Genomic DNA, 20,649 nt, shown 5'->3' with positions numbered 1-20,649 from the left:
GACAGAGCGAGACTCTGTCTCAAAAAAAAAAAAAAAAAAAAAAAACAACAAAAAAATCGATAAATAACACGTGCCGGTGAGGTTCTGGAGACAAGAGAACATTTATACACTGTTAGTGGGAGTGTAAATTAGTTTAAACTAGTTCAAACATTGTGTAAAGCACTTTGGCGATTCCTCAAATAACTGAAAAACAGGAACTACCACTGGACGCAGTAACCCCATTTACTGGGTGTTTACCCAGAGGAAGATAAGTAGTTCTACCGTAAAGACACATGCACGCGAATGTTCACTCCAGCACTATCCACAACAGCAAAGATATGGACTCAGCCTAAATGCCCACCAATGACAGATTGGATAAAGATAATGTGGTACATATATACCATGGAATACTATGCAGCCATAAAAAAGAATGAGATCATGTCTTTTGCAGGAACATGGGTGGAGCTGGAGGCCACATTCTTTGCAAACTAACCCAGGAACAGAAAACCAAATACCACATGTTTTCACTTATAAGCAGAAGCAAAATAATGTGAGCTGAAGGGCACAAAGAGGGAATTTGAACAGACACTGGGGCCTATTTGAGGGAGAAGGGTGGGAGGAGGGAGAGGATCAGGAAAAATAACTATTAGGTATTATGCTTAGTACCTGGGAGACGAAATGGCCTGTACAGCAAACCCCACCTGACACGAGTTTGCCTGTATTAACAAACCTGCACATGAGTCCCTGAACCTAAAATAAAAGTTTAAAAAATGTAATCATAAAGAAATGGATGGATTGGATAAAGCTGAGTAAAAGAGGTTTCTAACCTTCAAACATGGAGCAGAGAGGTGTATGCTTTCTATTAAATATGCAGTAATTATAAACGAGGCAACTAGTTTTAAAGCTTCTACTCTTCATGGACTTTCACAGGAGACTTTGCCTTGCACGCGGTTTAACTTTCCCAGAGCAGGAAAATGCCCTGGGAATCTCAGCAGTCCTGAACGCAAGCCTCTGAACTTCAGTGGGACGGCGGACACATCCTGAAAGAGAAACCCTGGTACAATTTTTGAATTGTAAATAAGAAATGGCCAATGGAGAAAGATATTCGTGGAAGCAAATGTTCTGTTGCTTCAAATTACACGAGAATTCTGCTGTCCTCTGCCACCACTTGCTGTTGCCAGAGCAACTGACACCTGGACCTAACCTGCGCTCACTGCCTGGAAAGGCTGCTCTCTCTTGGCTTTTTTCAGTTCTTTCAGAACTTGTTAGACAATTCATTGAATCCCCTCTGTCAGAAGTTATTTGGGTCCATTCTTTTCCCCTCTAGCCTTTGCATCCCCTCTGATCCTGCCTCATGGACCGCTCTGCAATGAGTGGCTAGGGCCTGCCCAGGCCACTGGCTCTTGGTAGCCTGGCTAATCTCTTACTTACCATCTGTCATCAGTTACCTTTTTCTGGATATTCTGGCTTGGTTATTGTGGAATAGTAGAAGAATATTACTACTGGTAGGTAAGTAAGACTTTGGCAAGAAATGAATCTGCAGAAAATGTACAAGACAGTGACATGTGTAAAGAGCTTATATTCTGACAGCTATTGGTTGTGTAGGTTCCCCTTTCTATAACGGATACAATTGATCCCTTTTGAAAATAAGATCAGGCCGGGCGTGGTGGCTCATGCCTGTAATCCCAGCACTTTGGGAGGCCAAGGCGGGCAGATCACAAGGTCAGGAGATCGAGACCATCCTGGCTAACATGGTGAAACGGCGTCTCTACTAAAAAAAAAATACAAAAAATTAGCTGGGCGTGGTGGCAGGCGCCTATAGTTCCAGCTACTTGGGAGGCTGAGGCAGGAGAATGGTGTGAACCTGGGAGGCAGAGCTTGCAGTGAGCAGAGACCATGGGCCACTGTGCTCCAGACTGGGTGACAGAGCGAGATTCCATCTAAAAAAAAAAAAAGATCAAGCAGTTGTTTTATACCGATCTCAGGAAACCAACAGCACATAATCCTAAAACTAGCAAATAGAAAAAGAAGCACCGATACTGGATTTCTGCTTCTGGGAAATGGAGTAGACATCTCTCTCCTATTCCTCCCACTACCTACAAGAAACAGTTCGATGTTACCTATGAAACAAACTTAAGGAGACTCTGCAAGGTGAAGACCGCAGATCCGTGTGGGGCTTCAGGGACGGGGAACCCCAAGGATGGTGGGTTCCCTGGGATTTCTTTTTGCCTCATGTATCCCAGACATGGAGCTAAAGAAGCCAGCAATGTGGAAATGCCATAGCTGCAGACAAAAAAGATCCCAACAAAACCTTGCTCTCTTCAGATAAGGGCACAGGAAAGGGGCGGCCTAGCAAGACGGAAAACCTTCAGACAATAACTGCTCTTCTCCAGCCACACATCACAGAAAAAACAGTGGCTCCCACCCTCACCCCGCCAGCAAAGACTAGTGCAGAGCCCAGACTTCCATCCTTACCCAGCTGTAATAGGGGAACCTCTGCCAGCGTGGTGTTAGAGAAGCCCAAACAGGGGGAAGCAGAACTTTCATCTCTGCTGAACAGTAACAAGACTCTCCATCCCCTTTGTTATTGGAGGGATCCTAGTTTCAGAAAGGAACAGCTGATCTTTCTCTTTCCGCATGCAGTAAGTCATAAAGATTCCTCTGGGAGGGGTGCTGTCACCATGCCAGAGCAAGAAAATAGCCCTTATCAATAGAGGCTTGGAATTGGAGGCTGCAATGAACCCGAATAAACATACTTAATGAAGTAACCCTTACCTTCCACCTGTCTTATACCCACACCCCTCCACATATGTCTCCCAGTGACTCCCCTAGAAAATTTATTGCCTCAGCCAGATTTTCTTTTTGAGAAGGGTCTTGCTCTGTCACCCAGGCTGGAGTGCAGTGGTGCAATCATAGCTCACCATAGCCTTCGAGATCTGCCACTGCACTCCAGTTCAGGTGACAGAGCAAGATTCGTCTCAGAAAGAAAAAAAAAAAAAAAAAAAAAAAAAAAGCCTGGGCACAGGGGCCACACTTGTAATCCCAGCACTTTGGTATGCCAAGATGGGTGGATCACCTGAGGTCAGGAGGTTAAGACTAACTTACTACAGCCTTGAACACCTGGGCTCAAGTGATCCTCACACCTCAGCCTCCCAAGTAGCTAGGAACAAGACTTGTGCCAACACACAGCTAATATATATATATTTATTTATTTATTTAGAGATGGGGTCTTGCTATGTTGCCCAGGCTGGTCTCGAACTCCTGGCCTCAAATCATCCTCTTGCCTCAACCTCCCAAAGTGCTGGACTTACAGGCATGAGCCACAATTGTCAGCCCAGATTTTCTTTGTCCTGCCTGTCATTTCTTCTCAAATTTATCATTCTTTGTCTAAAACGTATAAAAGCATCTTGCTTTGGCCATATATTTGGACTTAACTTTCTTGCAAAGGTCCTCACATATATGTAAAACTAGTAAAATTTGTATACTTTTGTCTTGTTAATCTTCCTGGTGTCAATGTGGTTTCTAGAGCCAGCTGAAGAGTTCACTAAGAGCTAACATGAAAGGGAGGATTGGAGGTAATCTCTGCCTCCCCTACAACTGTCAGAATTTTATACCCAGCAAAATATATCCTTCAAGAACGAAGGGGGAGTCAAGATGTTCTCAGAGGAAGGAGCACTAAGAGAATTTGTTGCCAGGAGGACTGCCTTAAAAGAACGACTAGAGTAAGTTCTCTAAGTAGAGAGGAAAGGATAAAGGAATCAATCTCAGAAAATCAGGACGAGAGAACAATGGGAAGAGGAAACGTATGGGTAAATGCATTTTCTTTTTCCTCTCTAGCTTTCTAAATTAAGTTTGATGGTTGAGGTGAAAACATACAACATTGTGTGATGTGTTTCTAAATGTATGTGGAGAAAATACAGATGCTCCTCAACTTATGATGGGGTTACATCTCGGTAAACACCATAAGTCAAAAACATTATAAGTTGAAAATGCATTTAATGCTCCAATAAACCTAATGCAAAGCCAAAAAATACTAAGTTGGCTGGGTGCAGTGGCTCATGCCTATAATCCCAGCACTTTGGGAGGTCGAGGTGGGAGGATCACCTGAGGTCAGGAGTTTGAGACCAGCCTGGCGAAAATGGTGAAATCCTGTTTCACTAAAAATACAAAACAATTAGCTGGGCGTGGTGGTGCACAACTTTAATCCCATCTACTGGGGAGGCTAAGGCATGAGAATCACTTGAACCTGGGAGGCAGAGGCTGCAGTGAGCCTAGATCGTGCCATTGCACTCCAGCGTGGGTGACAAGAGTGAGACTCTGTCTCAAAAAAAAAAAAAAAAAAAAGAAAAAGAAAAATCCAAAAGAATCTACAAAAAATACTTAGAACTAGTAATTCAGTGCATCAAATATGTAGTCTGAGATGAGCATTCCAAAATCAACTGTATTCTGTATTTCTATATAGTAGCAATGAATGCATGAACACCAAAATTAAAAATAAATATAATTGTTTAAAAGAAGAAGTACTTAGGCATAATTCTAATAAGACATATACAATATATGAACTTGTAAAACTACTGATGAAGGAAATCAAAGGAAATATAAGTAAATGGAGACATACCATATTCATGGATTGGAAGAGTCAACATAGTAAAGATGTCAGGTCTCCCCAGATGGATATACAGATTTAATGCAATGCATATAAAAATCTCAGAAAGATATTTTGTAGGTATAAACAAGGCTATTGTAAAATTTATAAAGGCAAAGGAACTAGATTAGCAGAAACAATTTTGAAAAAAAATAAAGTGGGGGGATGTCTACTTGCTTTCAAGACTTACTATATAGCTATAGTAATCAAGACGTGTGATATTGGTGGAGGGATAAATAGATCAATGGAACACAGTAGAGAACCTAGCAATAGGCCTACATAAATAGTCCCAGCTGATTTTTGACAAAACAAAAAAGAGGAAGCTTTTTTTTCTGGAGATGGAGTCCTGCTCTGTCACCCAGGCTGGAGTGCAGTGGCATGACCTCAGCTCACTGCAACCTCCACCTCCCCAGTTCAAGCAGTTCTCCTGTCTCAGCCTCCCAAGTAGCTGGGACTACAGGCGTGCACCACCACGCCCAGCTAATTTTTCGTATTTTTAGTAGAGACAAGGTTTCACCGTGTTAGCCAGGATGGTCTCGATCTCCTGACTTCATGATCCGCCCACCTTGGCTTCCCAAAGTGCTGGGATTTACAGGCGTGAGCCACCGCGGCCAGCCAAAAGGAAGCCTTTTTAAAACAAATGGTGCTGTAACAACTGGACATCCATATGCAAACAACAACAAAATCCTCAGCCTAAACCTTATACTTTATATTAAAAAAATTAGCTCAAAATGGATCATAGACTTAAGTGTTAAACGTGAAACTTAAAAACTGTTAGGAAAAGAAACTTAGGGAAAAAAATCTTAAATATAGAACTAGGTAGAGTTCTTAGACTTGACACCAAAACTTGATCCATAAAAGACAAAATTATTAAATCGGACTTCATCAAAATTTTTTTCTCTGAAGGATCCTGTTAAGATGAAGAAAAGACACACTACAGAGGAGAGAACATCTGCAAAGCACATCTCTGACAAAGGACTAGTAGCTACAATATGTAACAAACGCTCAGAACTCAACAAGTAAAAACCAAACAGTCCAATAAGAAAATGGGCCAAAGATGTGATGAGACATTTCAGGGAAGAGAATATAAAGATGTGCATATAAGCACATGAAAAGACTCAACATCATTCGCCAACAGGGAAATACAAATTAAAACCACAATAAGATATCACTTCACGCTTGTCAGTTTGGCCACATTAAAAAAGTGACACCACCAAACGCTGGTAAGGAGGCAAAGAAACTCGCACTCCTACGTTGCTGGTGGGAATGTGAAATGGTACAGTCTAGAACAGGGGCCCCCAACTCCAGGCCGCGGACCAGTACTGATCTGTAAAAATTACTGGTCCGCAGTCTGTTAGGTTACACAGCAGGAGGGGAGTGGCAGGCAATAAGCAAAGCTTCTGTATTTACAGCCACTCCCTATTGCTTGTATTACTGCCTGAGCTCCGCCTCCTGTCAGATCAGCCTGGGCGTTAGAATCTCATAGGAGCGCGAACCCTGCTGTGAACTGTGTATGCGAGGGATCCAGGTTGCACACTCATGAGAATCTAATGCCTGATAATGTGAGGTGGGGCAGTTTCATCCCGAAACCGTCTCCCACTCCTTCACCATCCATGGAAAAACTGTCTTCCACAAAACTGGTCCCTGGCGCCAAAAAGGTTGGGGACCACTGGTCTAGAAAGCAGTTTGGCCGCACCTTAAAAAATGTAACATGTGACTACAATATGATCTTCCAATTGTCTTATCCCAGAGAAATGAAAACCTATGTTCATATGAAAATATGTACAATGAATGTTCATGCAAACTATTTCTTAACAACCCAAAGCTAAAAAAAGCCTCAGATGTCCTTCAGTGGGTGAATGGTTCAGTTGTGGTACATCGACACTGTGAACTAGTACTCAGTAATAAAAAGAAAAAAAACCTCTTGATACAACAATCTGGATTTTCAGATAATTATGCTAGGAGAAAACACCGATTTCAAAAGGCTGCATACTGTATGATTTCGTTTAAATAACATTTTCAACACGCCAACGTTATAGAAATGGAGCACATGTAAGTGGTTGGCAGGGGTTAAAGAAGGGTGTGGTGGCAGAAGGGAAGTGTGGCCATAACAGGGCAACGGGAGGGTCCTGCTGGTGGTGGAAATATTCTGCATCTTGACGGTGTTAGTGACAGTATCCTGGTTGTGATAATGTATGATCCTGTATATTATCACAGGTAAAGGGTACGTTTCTTTCTTTCTTTTTTTTTTTGAGACGGAGTTTTGCTCTTGTTGCCCAGGCTGGAGTACAGTGGCGTGATCTCAGCTCACCGCAACCTCCTCCTCCTGGGTTCAAGCGATTCTCCTGCCTCCGCCTCCCGAGTAGCTGGAATTACAGCATGTGCCACCACGCCCAGCGAATTTTTTGTATTTTTAGTAGGGACAGAGTTTCTCCATGTTGGTCAGGCTGGTCTCCCAACCTCAGGTGATCTGCCCGCCTCGGTCTCCCAAAGTGCTGGGATTTCAGGCGTGAGCCACCGTGCCCAGCCTAAGGGTACATTTCATAACAATTGGATGTGAATCTACAATGGCCTCAAAATAAAAGGTACAACCTACTTTTAAAAAGTACGTAATAGGCCGGGCGCGGTGGCTCAAGCCTGTAATCCCAGCACTTTGGGAGGCCGAGACGGGCGGATCACGAGGTCAGGCGATCGAGACCATCCTGGCTAACACGATGAAACCCCGTCTCTACTAAAAAAAAAAGATACAAAAAACTAGCCGGGCGTGGTGGCGGGCGCCTGTAGTCCCAGCTACTCCGGAGGCTGAGGCAGGAGAATGGCGTGAACCCGGGAGGCGGAGCTTGCAGTGAGCCGAGATCGGGCCACTGCAATCCAGCCTGGGCGACAGAGCGAGACTCCGTCTCAAAAAAAAAAACAAAAAAAAACAAAAATAAAAAGTACGTAATATATGATTTTACTTAAAAGGCAAACATATCTATGAATGATAGAAATCAGAAAAGTGATTGATTACCTCGGGAGGGAGAGATTGACTGGGAAGGGGTGAGACAGACCTTCCTGGGGGGATAATGGATAACAGAAACGTTCTATAGTTTGCTTTGGGTGGCGATCACAGGTATATACATGTATAAACATTTATTGACTTGCGTAATTTTCTGTAAGTTACATCTCACATAAATAAATATAATATGGAGAATCGATCAGTTCCAAGAATTACTCCTTTCTTTACAATTGTCTCAAAAATGTACAGGACCTCTCCTTCTAGTGGACTAAGATGGTCTAATATTTGTAGATATGAACAAGGCTATTCCAAAATGTATGAAGGCAAAGGAGCCAGATTAGCAGAAACAATTTGGAAAACAAAAACAAAAACAAAAACAAAGTGGGGGGATGTCTACTTGCTTTCAAGACTTACTGTATAGCTACAGTGAGCAAAGACCTCATCTAATAGATTATTGCTTACTATGAGGTTCATAATTCTGCTAAAACATTGATTTCCCCCACTTGTTAGGGCTAAAGAGAATCCGAGTTTTTAAAAGATTACAGTAACTTGCAGAATGAAAAACACCTTGATATTTGAGAAAAAAAATCCAGTGATCATGACAGACCAAACGCCTGAGGCTCTTTCACCGGGCACAGTGAGCTCTGCTAATCTTACGGGCAGAACCACTCCATTCAGCAACTGTCCCATTTAAAGGACACCACCACATACCCCTCGCCTCCTTTGTGTTGCTCAGAAGGTGTGGCACTGTGGTGGGCCAGGCAACTCCCCCTGGGGCAGGATGCTGTGCTGGGCAGGTGGTAGATTAGAACCAACCTTGAATTTCTGCCCCCTCCAGAGCCCACTGAGTCATGGGTACTGCTGGGACTTGGGCGGGCACACACCTCAGGGAGTTAGCTTCCCGTGTCCTGACTTAGAGACTGCACAAGTGTCCTTTCACATCAGCCTTCTATTCAGGATTTCCGCACACAGATGAGAAAGAATACTTGTTCTCGATGGTGTGTTGAACAATAAAAGTTGTCAGCCCAGAAGGAAAGCCAGAAAGAATCAAGAGAGAAGATATGGTCATTGGAAAAAATAAGCTACTGTCAGCAGCCAGGCTGGCAGAGCTGCGGAAGCCACTTGGCTGCAAGTCCCCCGGACTGGGTGGGCTCAGGGCCGAGGTCGAGGCACCACTGGGGAACCTTCTCCTAGCTGCAGGATCTTTGTTCTTAACCAAATGAAACTGTTTCATTTTCTTCAATCTATCTGGACATTACCTTTGCTTTTCTGAGGCCAGGATGGACGAGCTCTTCCCTCACTCTAATTCCTTGAGTCTACCAGGGGCTGGTTAAATAGCCTTTAGCTTATTCTAACCAGGTAGTAGCTAAGCTTACAGCGTCGCTTTATTCTAACTATAGGACAAGGTTACAGCTAGCCGCTTTTATTCTAATCCAGGGATAAGCAAGCCAGCAGCCCTATCAACGGTATGCCGGCGATTCAATCCAGGATGCTGTGCTTGCTTTTATTCGAATTAGGATAAGCTTGGTGCTGCTTTTATTCTCACAGGATAAGCTTACAGCCTTGAAGCTTCTGATTGGACCAGGGACAAGCTGCAGCCTCGTTTTATTCTAACTAGGACAAGCTATAGCCTGCTTATTCTAATCTAGGATGGGCTTAAGAAGGCTCAGCTTTATTCTAACCAGGACAAGCTGCAGCCTCGCTGTGCACAGTCAGTCGACATTCTAGTGCACACCAGGGTCTCGAGTGTGGTGTCTGAACCAGTCTGCAGGAGGCTGAGCGACTCCCATTTCTCAGTGTGTACAGAGGGTTCTCAATCCAGTACATTCTGCCACCTCCCACCCATGAGAAGCCTCTGTGTCAGTCTCTCCCTCAGCCATCTGTCTTTCCGATTCAACAGTGACCAATTTAAATAAAAAGCCTAACACAAAAATCAGGCAAATATGTTTAATTTTTTAAAATAACTGATGGCAAAATAAAATATTTACATCACATCATACTGTGTAAACATGTAAGGTCTCTGTACAAAGAAATATACATGCAAAATAATGTAAAAATTTAACTGAAATAATAAAAGAAACAATACACAAATAAAAATCATGAGGTTACGAATACACATCCAGTTTTGAATCCAATTTCTTTTAAAAAGTTTCTGTACAATTTTACAAGAACCAACAAAAACCCAACAAAAGAATAAATAAAATACACTGGAAGCTGCAAAGCTTAACTACGCCAGTTTATGGCTCAAGACCCAGGTGTCTGGCTGGCTTGGGAAATGGGCTGGTCTCTTTTGTAGTGCAGTTCACACGAGAAAGATAAAAAGACATCCAGAAAACCTCAAGGGTGCCCAGAAACCCAGCCTCCTTGAGTTGAAAGGACTCCCCACGCCAGTGCGAATGCTGCCACAGTGACTCGGGCATTGGGTACCAGCCGCGGGGCGGCCAGTGCTTAATCGGCTTTTATTTCTTACCAAAAGCTCAAAACCCAGCCAATTTTTGTACAGAAAGTTGAAAGTCAAAAAGTCTAAAAAGTAGTAAATGTCCAGACTGATTTTGGGAAAAAAAATAATACTTTGGCATTCTGAATAATAGCATAATAAATTTTAAAACATTACCCTATTATCCAGTTTTATATTCAGAGTATGAAATCACTTTTTACAGTCCTCAAAACCAACAAGTTTCACGAAAAGTCTCCTTGAACCGATGGCACAGGGCTACGACCCTACCCACCCACCCGCCAACCCCAACACACACACAAAACCATAAAGCTCACCATACGAAGTATGTGCTTTTTCTATATATTTATTACAGGTACAACAGAGGTCTTCATAAATAGTTGCATAAAATGTTAAAGCCACAACATTGCACATGATATGAAGTAAAACCAAAAAACCCCCAATGAGTGCATTTACAGTATTTTCATCTGACTGTGTACTGCTCAACAATCTGATTGACGGCTTGGGGCAGGAACAGGGGGAGGGGCAGTGGGGCAGGACCCAACCTGATGTCTTCATTTGCTGGGCATACCCTCGGACCCCCAGAGGAAGCCCCAGGCGGTCTTGGCGGGTGGGGAGGGGAGGCAGGTGGGAAAACCACAGACCGAAGGCAGGAACAGTCTTATATACAAGTAAGGCCTACATTTCATCAGAGCAAAACGATTCATTCTATTTTATGCAAAAGTTTGAGGTTGAATGCACGTTTCAGAAGCCACGTCTGGTGTGAGACGCACACAGACGAGGCGCCTGGAGAAGCTCAGAGCCGAGTGGACTCTGAGCCCTAGACAAGGCCGTGGGAGTGGCCGCCACCTGGGTGCGTCTTCCCCAGAGACGCACAGTATCTTTGTTCGTTAACACCAGTGGTTGAACATAGGCATTTTGTTTCCTTGAATAAATCTTGAAAACGTTAAATTTGCAAAATTCTATTCATGTTTGTTTAAAAAAGTATCTTTTTATTTTTTGCAGAAACCTGAATAAAATACTGTGATACAGCAATGCGACCTCTGCCTTGGGCAGAGTGTAAGTGACGATCCTCCACCCCAGCGCAGCTTGCAGCTCTGTGTCCAAGCACTGCTGAGCACAGCCCACTTGGAATGCAATTTCACACGATGAACATACCGGCAGCTGATCAGTTATATTTGCTTGTTTTTCTCTTGAAAATTCAGATTAACAGCTGATTGGCAGGTGAAAGAGAATGAGAAAGAACTTCTGGATAGGTCAAACTCTAGGCAGAAGCCTGCTCTGCAGAAAGTTTTTAATGCTACGGATAGGTCGAACATCATTCTGGTGTTTGCGCCGCTCAATGAAGGAAGTCAGTCTGGACGTGTCGAGGACGCCCGTGCTTCTGCCGTTGCCCGCCTGCAGCCACTGCTCCTGGAGGGCCAGCGCAGCCGAGGGACGCTTGGCGGGGTCCTCCTGCAGGAGGAAGCACACGAACTCCTTGGCCTTCTGGCTTACTCCTTTAAAGTAGTCATCTGGGAAGCTAAAGTCTAAGCGGCAAATGTTCAGGCAGGTCTCTTCCACACTGTCGTCCAGGAAGGGGGACACGCCACTAAGAAGTACGTATGTGAGCACTCCAACACTCCACGTATCTGAGGTCAGGGAGACAGGGTTCCCGAGGATGATTTCAGGGGCTGCGAATTCAGGGTTCCCCAGTAACTGGTGGATGTAGTAGGTCGTGTTGAGTTGAACAGCATCTCCAAAGTCAGCCAGTTTGATGGTTGGCTTGGCTAAACTCTCATCCACCAAGATATTCTCAGGCTGGAAGACAGAATACAACTGTCATTTTCAGACCAGTCCAATCTTAAGCTTACTCATGATGATGGGCGGGGCTCTACGGTGAGGTGGAAGGAATCTATGATGTCAACTAGGACAAGCCATGCATGTGCAAAGCATGTGCAAAGCAGGCCAGACCCTTGGCTGCCCACCCAGGGTGAGGAGGAAGAGACGGCCCAGCGGAGCTGGAACCCAGGTTCACAGAGCAGCTCTCTCTGGCGATCTAAGGGCCAAGTAGCCTAATGAAACCAGGCTGCTTTCTGAAGCTGGCTGTTCATTTTCCTCCCAGCACCGAAGGGAATACTCTCTTTCCTGCCTAAGCTACCACTGCACCCACCACACCCACCAGGCAACACTCATGGGGACTTTCTGAAAGTCGTGGAAGGCTGGGAGGGCTCCAGTGTTTTACCCAGTGTACTCTTGACTGTGTGCATCACTGAACGCAAACGCTTAGAAACAGAGATGAGCAACCAGTGCTAATCAGCTGCCCCCGCTACCCTTTTTGTCCCTAGTCGCTCGGGCACTCCTGGCCTGGCTTCAGAGGGGGCTCTGTGTCCCATATGGCCAAGCCGGTGTGCTCAGACCCCCCTTCACCTGCCCGGGGCCTCACCAACCTTTAGGTCCAGGTGTGCTATCCTGCAGTTGTGCAGGTACCGGACAGCTTCCAGAACCTCCCCCAGGTGCGCCCTGATCTTGCCTTCGGTGAGGCTTCCCCATCGCACCACGCAGTCCAGGAGGCGACCCTGGTCGGCCCTACAGAGGCAGGAACGGGTGACTGTTACGATGTGCTTTCCTTTCCAGACCTCTTCGGGCTAGTAAGAAGTAAACATGTCAGATCTGTCACCTGTTATGAATGTGTCATCAGGATCTCAGGGCTGTGCCTCTAAGGTGTGCCCAGACAAGGAGGGGATTTTTGTGAAGCTCTGATGGGAAGACACGAGTGGGGAACATGGTGTCTCCTTAAGAGGGAAGCCAGGGGTAGAGCGGCCCAGTCAAGGGTCCAAACCTGCCTGTTGCGGGGGATGGCATGGCCTGGCTGCTGGCAGTGCCAGGCACAGCAGGCATCCTGTGGTATCTGCTGAAGGAAGGCATGTAGACCATGCTTCTCGGAGCTGTAGTTTCCTCGCCTGTCAAATGGGCCACGGGAAGACTCACTGAGATCACGTAACCACAGGCTGGGCAGGAGGTGGCCCAGTCAGTGCTCAGCGTTGGACTCAGAAGGCTTCCTCCTCTGAAATTACTGTTCATGCGAAAAAAACACTTCCCCAGCACTGCCAAGTGCCAGGGGCTCAACGCCTTCTAACAACTCATTTAATCCTTATGACTGTCTGTGAAGTGGGCCTTGCTGTACCCATGTGACACATGAGGAAACTCAGGCAAAGAGAAAGCATGAAACTTGCCCAAGGTCCACCGCTCCAGGGTGGAGAAGCCAGGACTGGACTGAGGTGGTCTGGCCCCGCCTCTCTCAACACCGGCCTATGCTGCTCTTTGCAAAACAGAAATCTATAGGAAGATCAGCTGCCTGTCTAGCAATGGGGAGTAGCCTGTGAGAACTGGAGTAACGTGTCATGAAAACAGATCCTATGAACAGGATGGTGAGGCCAAACCATGTTGTTTCCCAGAAATGACGGCTGAAAGCACTGAAATGTGAGTCCAGAAACGAAGGCCTTGTAGATTGATGACAAGCACTCAAGCCACAGTCTTGTTAAAACTCCCCGGGGAAGGTGAGCAGTGGCTGTTGGTCACCAGTGTCTGGAGCCAGAGAGGAGACCTCCCAGGTCCCGAGGCTCCCAGGCCAGGCCTCGGCTTGGATGTCAGCTCTTCCACACACATCGCACCATGTCGGCCCCATGCCAACCCTCCGAAGCCAATGCCGCTTTTAAGGATACCCAGGGTGAGAAATGAGCCGATGAGAGGGAGGGCGGGGACTGAGGCCAGGCCCAGGCCCGTGGACCTCCTCTCCGTACACACTGCTTAGGCTCAGGTGCGCCCCACCGTCTGCCCTTCTGCCACGAGATGTGTTTTCTATTCTTGGGAGAGGGGCTGGAAGCAGGTCCCCATCCCCGTGTTCTGGGGGAGGTTTTAGCTGTGCAGCCATGGGTGGGAGGCCTTCCTGAGACATCCAGTGTCACCCACGGCACACGTGCTGCCCGAGGAAGCTGGTAAGGCTGCATGTGGGGCCACACGGGACCCTGTGGCAGCCTTGCCCTAGGAAGGGTATGGGGAGGCATTCATAATTTCTTTAAGAAAGAAATGACAGTAACTACAACATCAGGTACAGGGCCTGGAGGGAGCTCCTGCAGGCGAGGGGCCCCGAGCTGGAGTCTGCCCCTGCATGACCCCACGGGGGTGCCCCGCTAATCCTGTCCTTCCACTGAAGAGCTACGCAAACTTTCCAAACAGCGGCAAAAGGTTTTACCCTTCCCCATGGAAAAGAAGTTGCAAATGAAAGTAAACGTATAAAATGACTCCCCCTAAAAAGGAGGAATTGACATTTTTCAAAGCTAAATGCACAGACGTTTGGGGCGGATGAATCTGTGGGGGTCGTCCCTGCCTTGTAGGAGGTTGGGCGGCATCCCTGGCCTCCGGCCACTCCCTGCCGGACGCACCCCCAGCTTGAGCTCTCCTGACATTTCCATGCGAACCCACACCTAGATGAGAACAGCTCCTGAGGGACACAGGTTTCCAACTTTTCTTTACGTGACTGAATCATTTTCTGATCTTATGAAGGAGCCCAGTAAGTACAACGGTGCCAGTGGGGCAGCTCTGGTTGGTGTGCCGCGCCCCCTCTGTGGAGGACATTCTGCAGGGAGGTGCGTCTTACCCTCCCATCCAGCTGGCCTGCCCTTGGCAGGAGGCCTGAGGGGCAGTGCTGATCCGGGGTGAGCTGCCCCTGCATAGGCTAGGGGTATCAGGTCAGCCTCCAACCACTAATGGGGGCTTGGGTTCAGCACCAGAGACAGCCTGGCCTCACGGGACCTTCAGAAATGGGAGGGCGTCTCCGGGCGGCTGAGCGTGTCGGGCGTTCCACCCTAGGGGTGACTGTCCTTCATCAGGCAGCTGCCCCGTGAAGACCACACTGCTTTCTGCCATTACTGGAAGGCTCGAAAGCTGTGGGCTGTGACAGTGAAGATGTTTTTTAGTTCTGTAAATTCTAAAAGCCCAATATCTATCCCTCTTAGAGAACAAACGGCAACAACAAAACCCTGAGGTGGCGGCAGAGAGCTGGGGGCGGAAGGCCAGGTGTGTACGCACATTTCTAAGACCAGGACGTAGCTGGTGGGGGTCTCGAAGGTGTCGAGGAGGCCGACGAGCAGGGGATGCTGGAGGCTCTGCAGGATGCCAAGCTCATGGGTGACCTGGTCGCGCTTCATCAACTTCTTGTTCACAAACTTAGTGGCCACTGCTCGCTTGGTTCCTTTCTGATCACATTTCTTAACGACAGAGAATCTGCCCCTGTAAAATATGTCAAGAAGACCATTTGCAGAGGCTGCTGAGGTCTGGCACCGAGAAAGACTGTTATCCTAAATGGACTGGCTGTGTGGTGGCCCGGTCCTGTCCAGAGGCCCTGCTCTCCTGGCCACTCCACGGAGGAGCTGTGGTGCCATGGCCGTCCCCCAAATCTGCCCTTGTCCCCGCAGCCACGTGATTCTGCTGGTCCTCCCTCCCAGGCAGCCTTGGTTTCCTCACATTGGTGGCTGCTTCCCAGCACCGCGTGTGGTAGAAGTGACAGGGCAAGACCTCTGAGCCTCGGCCTTGCCAGGTGGCTCCCCTCTGCTCTCCACAACGTGCAGAAGCCGGGATGTCTGCTCATGCCTCCCGTCAGCCACCCTTCCCTGCACGTTTGAAAGGAGCGTCTGCTGTGGTCACTGCTGTGGGTGTGAGTGTGGGGCAGGCACGAAGACCCTGGAGCTGCACCTGATGACCCACTTCCAGGGACTGGTCACACCTCAACGTGATCTGGATGAGGCTTTAGACCTCAGATGGGGGCCTGAGGTGGGTGAGTGCATTCTGCACACGTGAGGACCAGAGATGCGCCTGTGGTGGGCAGGCTGTGCACAGGGTTAAAGGCCATGGCTTGGACTCGTCTCTCACTCGGAGGCGGGGGCTGTTCCTCCCCTTGAATCAGGGCTGCCTGGGGCTGGCTCTGGCCCACAGGGTGTGGAGGACGTTGGTCGTTGATTTCTGAGGCTGGGCCTTCAGAGGCCTTGACGCTCCTGCTGTTCTGGAATGCCACTGCCCTCATGTGGGGAGGCCCAGGGTGAAAGTCGATGTGGAGAGAGGCCAGTGTCGCAGACAAGGCCTCTGACACGCACGGGGCATGGTGAACCAGCTGACCAGGCCAGGAGGGGCCAACAGAATAACGGCCCCATCTGCACACCGCACCAGAAGACACACGTCACCACTGTCCTAAGACAGCAGTGCTGGTGTGACTTTTTATGCAGCCAGAGACAGCTGACAGAGACATCAGCAGGAGCCACGTGACCAGTTACGGCCTCAGGAATGGAAGCCAGAGGGCGCCGCTGCTGGAGTTTCTGGGGGAGTTCTTACAAAAGGACAAAGGAAAGCGGTCATGCTCCTTTGACCCTGCTCTTCCTGCCACATGGGACACAGCACCTGGATATGTGTGCTGTGTGGCCCTGGAGGCAGAGCCAAGAGAGCCGGGCTGTCTGATGGCACTGCTGGGCCACCCCTGGCTCGGCTGCCCCTCATGAAGAGAAAGAGCCCCCTAGATGGGAAACCTCTCTTAGTTTGTGCAGGAGGACGCTGATACCCCATCTGATTTTACTGTCACTCCTTGAAGTCTCCACGCACAAGCGAAACGTGAAGGACACAAGAGGATTAAGAACTACAGGGAGCATTTGAAAGATTCTTGAACTCCCCCAAGGATGGCACAGAGCTACCACTATTCTACACGCACAGAGGGAAGCAACTTCTCCCCATCGAGGGGTGGCTTGTGGCATTCGGCCTCTCTGCTGGAACCCGAGAGGAAAACGGCTTCCTTACTTCCCCAGTGTTTAGCATCTAAAGGCAATGAGAGTTACGATTCAAATGCAAGACACACAGCTTCCAACTGCTGGCAAGATAACGTGGCTTAGCTTTAATCCGCGCACTCTCTGGTATGTCTTCCCTGCACTCTACTCTTTCGGAAGGCATTCTGGGTTGTACCTCATACCTGCCAAGCTCAGCCACTTCACTGTAGAAGGAGTCAAAGTTGTCTTTCCAGGTCACCATGATCCCATCCATCCCTGGACCTGCAAGAAGAACAGCACCTGCCTGAACTTGTTTCCCGTGGAGCTTCTTGGGTAAGAAGGCTATCGCCACACACTGTCCTTCACAGCAGCTGCACATGGCCCCCCGGCACCTGCCACATGGCTCACATGAGTGGAGATGTGGTGGGTGCATGAAGGACACACAGACACTGGGGCTTAGTGTGAAGGAAGAATGCAAAATATTTCACTAATAATTTTTCAAATTAAATACATGTTCATAAAAGCTGCTTTTACTTTTATTTTTAAAATGTGTTTACTAGAAAAATCTAAACTTGCACATGTGGCCTCTTTTTGCTTCTATTGGACAGCACTGCTACAGATGGTCCTCCCTGTTCACCTGGCCGCACTGCCTCAGGGCTAGGCTGTTCTCTCCTCCCCACGCCTCCTTTCACAGCCATGAGAGATCAAGAGTCCACAGTATTCACTTAACGTTCACAGAGTTTTACATGGTTGATAAATCATAAATACACTACAAAGAGAATTTTATTAGGAAAGTGCCAACTGTAAATCACCTGTTAGTAATGAATCCTGTGTACACGTCCACAGGAACAGAAAGCATCCTTTCTAGAGTCTTCCTGTGAAAAGAAGCACTAAGTGGGGGAGCCCCACGTGGCCCCACTGCCAGGCAGCCCCTGGGAAGCACAGCTGCCACTGTGATTCTAAGCCTCCATGGGAGGCTGGCCCTCCTGACCCGGCTCATCCAGCCTCCTCTCCCCACTTAGTTCCTCTTTCAGCCCGCTCACCTGACCTGCAGTCCAGCCCAGGCTGAGCATCTGTCCACCCCTATCCTCACCTGGGCTTCTTCACCTCTCCCCAGGTTGTCACTGGGAATGTGTTTCCTTAAACCATGTCCAAGCTGACTTGTCTAATCGGGCTCCTCGGGGTGGTGGCCACCTCCTCCACGTGCCTTCCCTGACTCACTCATGGCTGGAAATCGTCTCCTTGCATAGCAGTGGGCAGTCCCGGTGGGTGCCATGTGCTGCCAGCCAGCACTGCTGTCACAGGAGCGCTGCTGACCGCTACATGACTATAAGTGAACCCATGTCTGATCCACCTTTGCAGCCTCCCAGAAACCAGAAGAGTGCCTGGCACACACAAAGCCCCAAATCTTCACCGAAGGACACACGAGAAGCAACAATCACTTCAATCACGCAAACCAAAGGCTACGTTTCATTCTGCAGTCTTTTTTGTTAATGCTGGCACATTTGCACCCCTTTAAAGTGCTTTAGAAATGGTAAGGCTAATTCTGACTGTGTAGGTGAAGGAGTACTGACAGAGAATCATTAATCAAAATAAAATTATTTCACTAGGCAGATCTGAAGCATCTACCAAATCACATTAAAAAATACTGGACTATTATTTACATAAAAGTATTTTTTCTTCTTCTTTTTTTTAACTGAAAGGGCTTGTCTTTTTTAAATAAACATTTTTATTCAAGCATTACATATATACAGAAAAATGGACCAAACATAAATGGCGACTCGGTGCCCACTAACCAGATCCAGAGACAGAGCACCACAGTGGCAGGTGCTCCCCGGCTCCTCTAAAACACACCTTCCTTTCTCCCTGGTTTTTTTTTTTTTTTTGAGGCCGGGTCTTGCTCTGTCACCCAGGCTGGAGTGCAGTGGTGCAATCTCAGCTCACTGCAACCTCAACCTCCCAGTGGCAAGTGATCCTCCCACCTCAGCCTCTAGAGTAGTGGGACACACACTCAGCTAATTTTTTTGTATTCTTGTAGAGATGGGGTTTTGCCATGTTGCTGGTCTCCAACTCCTGGGCTCAAGCCATCTACCCGCTTCGGCCTCCCAAAGTGCTGGGATTAGAGGCATGAGCCACTGCACCCGGCACCCTTTTCTCATCAACAGAAGCTTTGGCCCTGGCTGGTGGCATGACAGGGTGCTCTCTGGATGATTCTCTTGGACACAGTTTGGGGGCCTGCACATGTCCTCAGGGTGCAGAGCCAATGCCTCCAGCCTCAGGACTCCCTCTCGTAGCCCAGACTCTGACCAGCTCCCTGCCTTGAGCCGGAGCTGGGCTTAGAAGAAGCCTTTGTTTCCTGAGCATCTGAGAACTGGGGCTCTGCAAGGCAGCCAAGGCTGGACAGAATGAGGGCACCCACCCCAGCTTGTGGGGGCAGGAATAGCCTCAGGCGGACAGGAGTGGAGCCATGGGTAGATTTAAAACAAAACACAAAATTACTGATGCCTGCAAACAAAGTGGCTTCTCTCAGAGAACAATTGGAAATAGTTAAGATCATCTTGGAATAGTCCACATAATTCTTCTGAAAACCTACGGTTGCAGCTGAATTTGTGTGACAGAATTAACCATATATTTGGATTATTTTCCCATTTGCATTTCCAGGGTATGAAGTCTTATTTATTTATTTTTTTTGAGACAGAGTGTCACTCTGTCACCCAGGCTGGAGTGCAGTGGCATGATCTTGGCTCACTGCAACCTCTGCCTCCTGGGTTCAAGTGATTCTCCTGCCTCAGACTCACGAGTAGCTGCGCCTACAGGAGTGTGCAACCACGCTGGCAAATTTTTGTATTTTTAGTAGAGATGGGGTTTCACCATGTTAACCAGGATGGTCTCTATCTCCTGACCTCGTGATCCACTCACCTCGGCCTCCCCAAGTGCTGGTTACAGGCGTGAGCCACCATGCCTGGCTGAATAGTCTACCTTTCTAAAGTCCTTTAGCTTTTGCTAGTGATTTATTAAAAAAAAAAAAATCACCTGTGTAATTTCTGTGTTATTTAAAAATTAGAAAATCTTTACTTTTTATTGTTTACTGCCAAATTACTAGATTTTAAAATTTCTTGTTCCATGATCCAAAAAAATCAGAACTTGTTTTCTGATTTAATGTTGTTAAAAACAGGAAATTAAGATACCTGGGACAAAAGTTCTAAGACAAATTCTGCTTACTGTCTACACACAGGGTGCTCTGGGACTCAATCGATCTTTTATTTGGGGTTTTATTTGTCCTCTGGAAGCAGCTCCATTTGTGGTGCAGCTGGAGGATGGACGGGAACCCTCAGAGCCCAGTACTGCATGGCCGGCCTTCCGCAAGATGGCAGCAGAGAGCAGTCCACGCCTTTCTCAGGAGCTATCTACATCAGGCAACTACAGAGCATTTTGAAAGGGCCTAAGATATGGGTTCTGCCCCAAGGAGCTTGCGGTTTAGCTGAGGAGAGAGAACAAGGTCTTCAGACCAGAGCAAGCAAGCCCCACGGCAGAGGCCTCCTAGCCAGATGCTCTGGACAAGCTGCTGAGCAGCCCTGGGCCTGGTTCCTCCTGGACAGGGTAAGGAGGGGGCGCATCCACCCAGAAGGGTTGCTGTTAGGGTCTCAGAGGGCCACAGTGCCTGCGCAGGCCCGGGACCCACCCACATCTCCTTTCCTGCTTTTCCCATGCCCATTCTACGTGAGACCAACCTAGACCAGATCCAGATTCAGCTGAGTAGCTGGATCTGAGTGTTTTGAGTGCT

General features: G+C 47.7%; 1 protein-coding gene across 1 annotated transcript in view; it reads right to left on the bottom strand.

Moving 5' to 3' along the window:
* Nucleotides 1-9,555: 9,555 nt before the first annotated feature.
* Nucleotides 9,556-20,649, bottom strand: part of TRIO (trio Rho guanine nucleotide exchange factor) — a 367,450-nt gene continuing 356,356 nt past the window's right edge. The window contains exons 53-56 of the mRNA XM_031666092.1: nt 17,069-17,147; nt 15,148-15,348; nt 12,507-12,645; nt 9,556-11,877 (exon numbers count right to left, since the gene is read on the bottom strand). Of these exons, the coding sequence (XP_031521952.1) occupies nt 11,335-11,877; nt 12,507-12,645; nt 15,148-15,348; nt 17,069-17,147 (962 nt within the window). The 3' untranslated portion in view covers nt 9,556-11,334. The remainder of the gene's footprint in view (nt 11,878-12,506; nt 12,646-15,147; nt 15,349-17,068; nt 17,148-20,649) is intronic.

Source organism: Papio anubis, chromosome 5 (assembly GCF_008728515.1).
Source record: "Papio anubis isolate 15944 chromosome 5, Panubis1.0, whole genome shotgun sequence".
Lineage (NCBI taxonomy): Eukaryota > Metazoa > Chordata > Mammalia > Primates > Cercopithecidae > Papio > Papio anubis.
Note: the sequence above shows the minus strand (reverse complement) of the source record. Positions and strands in the feature narration are given on the sequence as shown.